The 10,118-nt window shown below is 31.6% G+C and overlaps 2 protein-coding genes and 1 non-coding gene across 3 annotated transcripts in view; 2 read left to right on the plus strand and 1 right to left on the minus strand.

Moving 5' to 3' along the window:
• Positions 1-996: 996 nt before the first annotated feature.
• Positions 997-1,919, plus strand: LOC112528177 (leukocyte receptor cluster member 1 homolog). Its single transcript, XM_025139138.1, has one exon. It carries the CDS (start codon positions 1,076-1,078, stop codon positions 1,790-1,792), a length of 717 nt encoding a protein of 238 aa, XP_024994906.1. The 5' UTR covers positions 997-1,075; the 3' UTR covers positions 1,793-1,919.
• A 2,736-nt stretch (positions 1,920-4,655) lies between these two features.
• LOC112528199 ((E)-beta-farnesene synthase-like) overlaps positions 4,656-10,118 on the plus strand; it is a 9,434-nt gene continuing 3,971 nt past the window's right edge. The window contains exon 1 of the mRNA XM_025139166.1: positions 4,656-4,662. Coding sequence (XP_024994934.1) covers positions 4,656-4,662 — 7 coding nt within the window. The remainder of the gene's footprint in view (positions 4,663-10,118) is intronic.
• Positions 5,865-6,052, minus strand: LOC112528828. The gene has a single exon (XR_003070849.1). It is a non-coding gene; the product is annotated as a U2 spliceosomal RNA (small nuclear RNA).

A 10,118-nucleotide genomic window follows, 5' to 3' on the forward strand; every position in this document is an offset into this window, starting at 1 on the left:
ATAATCACATGATTATCATACCCATATCACACCCAAATCACACCAAATCGTGTTGATATAAGCGATAATGTGATAATTGTGTGATAATCACATGATTATCACACCCATATCAYATGATTAACCGTTTATTAGATAATGATAATCATGATCGTGTAATCGTATTAAAAGATTTTATGATATTATTTCCATTATTACCCTTTTAATTTTAATATTTTCTGAATCTTTTTAAATTTCAATTTTAGTTTTAAAAATCTTTTAATTTTATTTTTTATCACAATATATGGTTATTGGGTTGTTCTCGCATTCTCGTAAATCACAGGGGTTCTCGTTTGAACCCTTCCCTATATATATTAATTCAATCTTAATCTGAGTTTCTGGACAAGAAAGAGGGTAAACAGTTGAAATTTCATTCTAAAACTCATATTTTTTGGTCTTTTCATGGCTTATGATTTGTCAAATTTGTAGTTTTCTTTATTTGTTTTGAGTGTTTATCTTAAAACTCAAGTTTCTTGATTCTTTGCTCTTGGTGTAAATCGAACACATTTGTGGAGTTGTTTAAATATGTTGGATTTCAAATATATTGGATTTTAAATTGTCATACAATTTTTTTTCATCGATAGTCTGTAATTGGAACCATAACTCTTATTTATTCAAATTGTATTAATATGTAAGGACCAAGTGTAACATATATCCTCATTAAATCTTATCTTATAAAAACAGTGGAACTTCAAAATCGTTAAAATTTATGGCTCCCGTCGTATTACGCGGGTACACAACTTGTAGATAAATAAACATCGGTTATTCATTAGTTTGTAATAATTTGTAAGATGCAATGTGTGGTGGTTAACAAATTTTCAATCCAAATTAATATCGAGTTTAGCATTTGTATTTATTGTTGTAGAAAGATAATTATATTTCATTAAAATATAGTTATCGAAAGAAAGGCGGTATTTGTTTACTTGGAGCAATTGGCAATTGGCAATTGGCAATTTCCTTTTTGCAGTTGGAAACCCTAGCCTAACGAATCAAGAATTCAAGATCATCATCGTCTTATCATACATATTGCAATCCCGCCATGGGAGGCCACGGAGGTCTAAATATTCTCCCTCAGAAGCGCTGGAACGTTTACAATTTTGACAATCGGGAAAAAGTCCGCAAAGATGAAGAAGCCGCAGCCAAAGAAGAACAACTTAAACGCGAACAATCTCGCAAGCGCGACACCGAGTTCCGTCTCGAACAACTACGCCAAGCCCGCGGTTTGGCTTCGGCTTCGGCCTCAGCTTCAGCTTCCTCCTCACGCCAATCCACCGCTGTTGCAGTCGAGTCACCACCCGCACCCGTACCCGAACCCCAACCGGAAGTGGAGCCAAAATCGAGACACATTAATTTGTTTGAAGGAATTAGAATTTTTGATCCAGTTGAGATTGTGGATAAGAATAAAAGTGAACCAGGGGATGAACAAAGGAAGGGGTATAAAAGGATCAAGAAAGAGGCCGAGATGCCGAAGGTGGTTTTACCAGAGGATGAAAAGTATCGGTTAGGGTACGGAGTGGCTGGAAAAGGCGTAAAGTTACCTTGGTACATGGAAAAACGCCCAAATGGTGATGATAAAGGAGTCGATGACTGTGATTCGGTGACAGTAACTAAGAGCAGTAGAAAGAAGAGCGTGGAAGAACTTAGGGAAGAGAGGTTGAAGAGAGAGGGAAAAGAAAAGGAAAGGGAACGAGCGTTGCTGCTACACAAGGGCCGACGTGGATCATTGATTCAGAATGATAGATATTCGAGGAGGTAAGGGGTTTGTTAGTTACTGCATTCTGTTCCTGTTTTCATGTTGTTTAATATGAATAATGTGTTTATTTGAAGTTTAACTTGACTGAAGTGAAATATAATGTCAATTGAAGACATAATCTTTATGCAAACTAAGGAGGGGTGTTGAGCGGTTCACATCCAATGGATTTGGGTGGAAATGTTCCAATCCAATCATCCATTGGATGTTGAATCTTGACAACTGATCCAAGTCGATTAGCTTTGGACAACCAATCCATTCGAAACCAGTGGATGATTTAGTTGGATCGACTCTACTTGTTGGCCGTTACTGTTGGTTATTTATTATTCAGATTGTATCCATCAAATATTTTGAACCAATAATCAGTAGAATTCACTTAAAATCACTACTCATATATAACAATCCGTGTAACTCAAATGATCAACTTAATTTATAAGCATAAATCATAAGGAAGTTCTAAGAAATTATGAATATTGGCAAAGATCTATAAGAGGATCTCTGTTAATATACATGAATACAGGAGATATTCAGTACGAATGGTGTATGAATCAAGCTTTAGGAGCCAATGGAGCTATGATTGAATATGATTTGTCTTCCGAATCTCTTGGCTTGCCTCTACTGATTAAAAAAGGAAAATGAACGGTTTAACACACTTTAGTTCCATTCTCATTTGGCAATATGGTAATTCTTTTTGCAAGAACTAGCAACATACTATATGTAGTCTTAAAACTTACCCTTATTGTTACCATGGTACTCATACTTTGTCCATCAAGTTACATTGTCTTAGGAAATGATGTATAGGCTGTTCAATCCATGAATCTCACCTTGTAACATATCTTTTTCTTTTCTGAAAAATATACATGGGTTTCTTTTCTTGGAACTAGCCAGTAATCATGATCTAATTATCCTTTGGGTACCAACCTGTAGCATGGGTGGGCTGAGTCATTCTACCCATTAGAGTAGAAGATAGGTTTGCATACATCCTACTCCGACCACATCTCTGAGTCATTAGTGTTGTATTCTGTAACCTGAGCCATGGTATTTGGTTGATGAAACAAGCAAGTTCTATCCTAGGAAGAAAGAAAGAAAGGAACACTAAATGAAATAAGGAAAAAGTTGCATGAATGGTAGATGATGATCATAAGGTGTTCCCCTCTTATATACTTGCGAGATGTAATATTTCATTTTATCAGGCTGTAAAGCAACTGGTTGGTTCCTCATCATATGAAGCATTGCAATTGGATGAGGATAAGTGTTGGTTATTTAGTTTTATGTAGGATATTATATATATATATATATATATATATAGTGAGAAGGGGTGGGAGGGAGGGAGGTTCAAATGAGAACGCTAACTATTTAAGAAAACAAGAAAAATGTCGTTAATGTATAAAATCACATGTGATTTTACATTAACGTCAAAAAATTGGAAGCCGATGACTTTTGAACCTGTATGATTTTGTATGTGAATATATATACACACACAGGGAACTTCTTTTAAGAACTCATGAAATTGTGATAACTTTGAGAACTAATCAATGTGCTATTTCATATAATTTTTTTCTATCCAAAACCTGGATTTAGAATATCTATTAATATGTACTTGTTTCATAATGTGTTTTTTCACATGTACTTGTTTCACAATGTGAATTTTTTTTAGTGTGTTTATGAAACAAAAGTTAGATGTAAAAAAGTTTCACATTGTGAACTGCATACATATGAAGCATTCACGTTGTGAAACAAAACATTAAAATAGAAGTTTTTATGGTTATCACGATTTAATATTTTAAGAAGTAATTAATTTTTTCCCAAAAAAAGAAGTAATTAAATTTTAAAGAAGAGTAATTAAATAAATCATTCCTCTGGTCTATTGCCATTGCTAGAAAAAAATTACACCAAGGCTCCCAATGATTTGATTTGATTTCATTGATGATAACGTTGTGTTCTCGAAACCTTTAATTCTAATGGAGGAGGAGGAAATAAAAGGAAAAGGAAGGAAAGGGGGGAAAGTAAAAAAAATGTGTCTTCAAAACCTTTTTAGCAGAAAAAGGAAAGGAAACAGAAGGAAAATAGTTAATAAGTTTCCTTCCAAAACTTGAAGGATTTGAATTTAAGATGTTAAGAGTTAGCATGGTACTCATACTTACTTGTCCATCAAGTTATATTGTTCATTTTGAAGTCTTTTAACACCTCCTGTGCAATTGTGTTTGATATTGAACTGTGAACCTGCATTTATTCTCCTGGGCCTCGTACCAAGAAACAAGCAGATTGTTTGATTTCGTGACTATAAGAGAAGGGTAAGAAGATATATCCCCTCTTGGATTAGTTATAACTGAAAATCAACCCTACCCTAATACGGTGCACCAAGATGCATCAGACCAATGACCGTAATAAGCGAAATTTATGGGATGAGAGTGAGATTAAAAGTAATCAATGGTCCAGATATCTTCTTATGCTTATCAAATTAACTCTTATTTTCACACGATTTTTCGTATGTCAGGGACGGACTCATAATTTTTTTTAACGGTGGCACCATTTGACCATAAGAAAAAAAATATAGGAATTTTTTTTTCAAGCGGTGACACCGTTTTGACTATAAGAAACAAATATACGGACTTTTTTTCAAACGGTGGCACCGTTTGACTAAGAAAATGACACTAACATAATTCGGACTTGGGTGTGAGGTGGAATAAAAGCCTTGCAAACCAACTATACCAAATAAAACTTGTTTTCATTGTAGTTTCAAAATACATACGGTGGCACATAACAAATTAATACGGTTGCACCGTTCGCGAAACCTAATTTGTTTACCCTTCGGTGGAGAAATAATACGGTGGCACGTGCCACCTATACCACATACATAGGCCCGTCCATGTCGTGTGTGTGTGTGTGTGTATGGTTGAATTTTGGTGAGAAAGAGAGTTAAAGTTGAGAAACGCAAGAAGGGATCATCACTCTTGGATACACATTAGAATGAGATGATCAATCCCCGTATCAAACGCGATTGATAGATGAATTTAATTAAATGTGATCAAGGATACAGATCCTTTTTACGCTTCCCATCTTAACTCTTATCTCACACGATATTTCTTACACTTATATATATGTGTATATATATATATATATATATATATATATATAAGCAGTTGAATATTTAAAATCTATTATGAAATAAATAGAATTATTGAATTAAGAACATAAGATACAAACTACAAAGTCATTTAAAGGGTTTAAAAACCATTAAAAGACAGACTTTTTTTTTGTCAAACAAGATTTACCTATTAGATTCAAAGGTTGCATATTAATGAAACTATTAAGAGATAAACAAATAGCCCCTTAGCGTTGTATTTAACATTATGTTCTTGAAACTCGTTTACGAAGAAAAGAAAAAGAACCTGATGAAAAATAGATGAAAACAAAAAAAGCTCGTATTTGGAACCATTTTAGGAGGCTATGAGTGGAATAAAAGAAAAGTAAGGCCTTGTTTTTTTTTTTTATAAAAAAAAAGGTTCTTATTAGTCTCTTATGTCTAATTCGTTAAGAGGTAAGACCATTTAGATTGTATGTTTTTTTCAATTTTTTAGAGACATTTATGTTTTGTTGTTCTCTTATCTGGTAAGAGGTAAACCAATATCTTATTTGCCTCTTATTGTTATTCAAACCTTCAACAACGACATTTTTTAATCGATTAACCTTAATCAATCGCTAGTTTTCTAACCGCGAGTTGCGCGGTAGTGATAATATCATCTTCAAAAGGAATGTTATAGACTAAATTTGAAGTACTATTCTAAAATTTTTTAGACAAATGTGAGTACATTAAAAGTTTTTAAGAGGATTTGACAAAAATCTTAGAACCATATGCTAATTTAAGTTATCTAACTATGTTTGAGAATCGTGTTGCAAAGTACTCTACAAATGTTTGACTAATGTTAGTAGTTTATCTAATTAGAAATCACTGTTTTAATTGAAATCTTATCTAAGGTGACAAAATCACGATTTTAATTTTATAACAAATTTAATTGAAATCTCATTTTTGAAGTTACGAAGAAGAAACGTTCAATAATATTTCCAGTGAAAATTAGAGAAGTGCGTAAGTTGTAGCAACAATAGTGGAAGTCCAATACGATGCATGAAGAACCACATCATCAAGCTAAGATAATGGATTTTCCCTCATAAAAAATAAAATTAATATCAAGTGGGGTCSATGACCCACATATCAGATATTAAACTAACAAAAATATTACACTTTATCGTAACATTTTATAATATTTGAATTGTAATTAAAGGGGTGTGTCAAATCGTGATAGTATTAACATCAWGACGACAGATAAATAACTACCTCATGTTGTCAAATTATCATCATTGGTTTCAYTTTTATATTTGCACTATAATTTTTRMCATTTAGTTGGTTTTATATTTRCAAACATGATATAGATTTCAAAGATAGTCATCCACCTTTCTTATACACTTTAATTTGTTCAAAATTTTTAACTTTTCATCAATGTGGGACAACTAAAACTCAACGATAATACATCATTTGGTTTGATTGGTTTCCAACCATGGTTTTATATATATATATATATATATATATATAAGATATAATAATATAATATAATTAATTTTGCACTATAATTTCTACCATTTGGTTTGATTGGTTTCCAACTATGGTTATAGATTTCAAAAAAATCATCTAAAGAAAGAACCCTATGAGGCAAAACTCATATTTGACACAAAGACATCCAATCCACCTTTCTTATACACTTCATTTTGTTTAAAATTTTCAACTCTTCACTAATGTGGGATATCTCAAACTTAACCACAATTCACCAACACCTCAATACTCAATTCTTATGATGTCACATCAATGCTCTTGGTTTTTCCTTTAATATATATATATATATATATATATATATATATATATATATAGATTTCTCTTAATCAATCCTTTCTAAATCAATCCTCATGTATCTTAATTGATGTATTTTAATAAGATTTAAATGTGTTAAATACGTTAATGACATATTTTCGTTTAAATATAACTTAGATTTAAATTTCGTAATGATGATGAATAAATATGTGAAATTGTATAAGTTTTATTTATAAATTCAACAACATAATTTTTTAATAGGTAAAATAGACAATTTAAACAAATTCAGACGTTTATCAGTTTACAAAAACAAACAGTCTTACCGATTCAGATTTTAGAAGTCCACACCACCTCTTATAAATCAAAATTGAAATAAAACTTCAGATTTTAACACCTCTTAAAAAACAAACGTCACATAAATGATACGTATTCATCCAAAACTTTCCTTCAAAATGTGGAAATAAAGAGAATAAAAGAAATAGGCATCCTTGAATAGTAAAACTACAAAGCTATATAATAATTTGACACCATCAAAACAAATATATATGATATTTGTCTAAAATGAAATATTTGGTTTCATTTCTTTCCAATTCAAAAACGTGAAACACGTTTTTTTTTCCTATTCCTTTCCTCTTAATAATAAGTACTAACTTTTACTTTTTTTGTAGCTTAGACCATCAATAGTCACAATCCAAGCAATTATATTGTCAATGGACAAAACGAATTTAAAAAAAATAGAAATAGGTAACCAATCTCTAACGATCCATCTCACTCGACAATCCGAGATTGAACACCGTTCTACTAAATGAAATTGACATGTGGCATTTTCTTATTGGTTGGTTTAATTTTTTTTAAAAATAAAACTTATCTAATTAGAAAGTGACTTTAACATAAAAAAATTAAAAATTAAAAAATATACCAAAATTCGTAGTTTTCAATTCTATATAGATAGAGCACACTATTATATATTTTCATACTTACTTTTGTGACTTGTCTTAGTTAATTTCAATTGTAAAATAAGTTTTTTATAGTTATAATTACGTTTTAAAATATATATAGTAATCCGTTTAATTTATTTTTTATATTTAAAATTAAAAAAATAATAATTATATATGATAAAAAATAAAATATATAGTTTTTATAAAATTATATTTTAGATTGGACTGGATCGCGATAAAATGAAAAAAAAAGTGAGATTGGGTTGGAGTTGAAGATTTTTGTAGGTAGATGAGAGAATAATATTTTAATTGGGATTGAGTTGGAAGGGATTGCGAGTAAACTTAGGGGGTGTTTGGTTCATGGAATTTGATGGAATTGGAATGTCCAAATCTTTGACCAAATTCCAAATTCCATGTTTGGTTCACATAATAGATGTGAAAATCATTCCAATTCCAACCAATTCCATCCAATTCTTTAATTCATTGATTTCACAATTCCACCGCATATACCACGGATTTCAAATTCCAATCCGACAAATTCCTTAGCCCTCATCCATTCATCGACGCTGTATCTTGATTTGCTCTGTTCTGCTATGCTCGATCTTCTTTGCTCGATCTCGTTTAAAACTAAGAATGACAACGGGCCAGATTCGAACCGGTTATTGGTATCCTCGTCCCAGAAACCGATAACTAAAACCGTTCCCATGACCGCCCTGATCCCCGTCGGGGATCTTATCGGGTTCCGCAGTTTCCCCGATCCCCGTTGCGGAAGTCGTGAAGGTAAAAATTCTCTTTTTCCCTTTCACCGTTGGTTGTAACCGTACCCGAAACCGAAACCCGAAACAGATCTAAAAATCCCCGAATTTAATATATTATATATATGTATATAAATTAAAATTAATATACATACACATATCAAGCCGAGTCGGGCCGACGATCATCGTCCCCGCCCCCGTCCCCTTTAAAATCCCCGAATTTGTCCCTGATCCCCGCCCCGTCCCCGAACCCAACCCGAAAGTTTCGGTTTCAGTTTTTTTTGCCTGTAATTTTCTTGTTAAATTCCGTAAACGAAACAAAAAAAATTCCAATTCGGTTAAGAATTTCATTTCAATTTCATCCAACCAAACGCAATCAAAAGACATGGTCAAATTCCATCAAATTACATTACATTCCTCAAAGTCAAATTCATTTGATGAATTCCAATTCCATTGAATTTCATTCTACGAATCAAATGCTCCCTTATTCTTACCTATTTAAAAGTCGAAAACTTGGTACAAAGTCAAGATTTATTAAAATATGGGTACAAAGTCGAGATTTATTGAAATATGGGTACAAAGTCAAGATTTATTAAAATATGGGTACAAAGTCAGAGATTTATTAAAATATGGGCATCCTAGTACAATAAATTTGAGTTTCTAGAATGTCTTTAACTTTTTAAACTCTTAATAGACTTTTGTAAGACTATTTATAGGACCAAAAAATGACACGTGGACACGTAATTACAGTTGGACACGCGCACGGGCGGGGGCCGGGGGGGGGGGTGCTGATGCTCGCAAATAAAGTGTCTAAAGACGTTGTAATATATTTATATTGACGTTTTTTGATGTTTTAACAAGTTTTTAGAATACTTTTAATACAAATCGTCATATAAGCAATTTTATAGGATGCGTCTTATAAACCCATTTTTTATAGGACACTTGTTTTTACATGACACTATTAAGTAGTGTCCTATAAAATTGCTAGTGTGACACTTTGTATTAAAAGTGTCTTAAAAAACATGTTAAACCGTCTAAAAACGTCATGCAAACTTATTACAACGACATGATGCTTTATTTTTGTTCCTATAAATTGTCTTGTAAAGCAATCTATCAAGACATTTACAATTTGTTGATGTCCTATAAGCCCAATTTTGTTATAGTACTACCATATACACCTCTATTTAAATCAAAATCAAGTCAAATCATATATTAAAATTGTAAAAAATAAATAATAATATACTATGAATAAAAATTTCGTCACTAACCCACCCCTTAAAATATAGGGAAAAGTATAATAAAAACCAATGAACTTTCTTGTTTGGAATGATTAAGTCCTTGAACTTTTTTTTGGAACAAATAAGTCCTTGGACATTCCAAAACATGTTAAATAAGTCATTGGACATTCCAAAACATGTTAAATAAGTCATTGGACAATTTTTTGGAACAAATAAGTCCTTGAACATTCCAAAATATGTTAAATAAGTCCTTGGACATTCCAAAAAATGTTAAATAAGTCCTTGGCCAATTTTTGGAACAAATAAATCCTTGAACAATCCAAAACATGTTAAATAACTTCTTGAACTTTWATAAAACATGTTRGATACATTCTTATGACTTGTACAACTAGTTAAAGTGGTAAAATAGTGGAAAAATATCCGGAAAAAAACCCAATGAACATTCATATTTTGAACGATAAAGTGGTAAAATAGTGAAAAAAATCCGGAAATATATTTTGTCAGTGATTTTTTAAACTAAAAAAAATTATAAAATAT

Source organism: Cynara cardunculus, assembly GCF_001531365.2.
Source record: "Cynara cardunculus var. scolymus isolate 2C chromosome LG 15, CcrdV1, whole genome shotgun sequence".
NCBI lineage: Eukaryota > Viridiplantae > Streptophyta > Magnoliopsida > Asterales > Asteraceae > Cynara > Cynara cardunculus.

What these genes read in the sequence shown, in the direction of transcription:
- LOC112528177 (XM_025139138.1), top strand. Translation starts at nt 1,076, where the DNA reads ATGGGAGGCCACGGAGGTCTAAATATTCTCCCTCAGAAGCGCTGGAAC.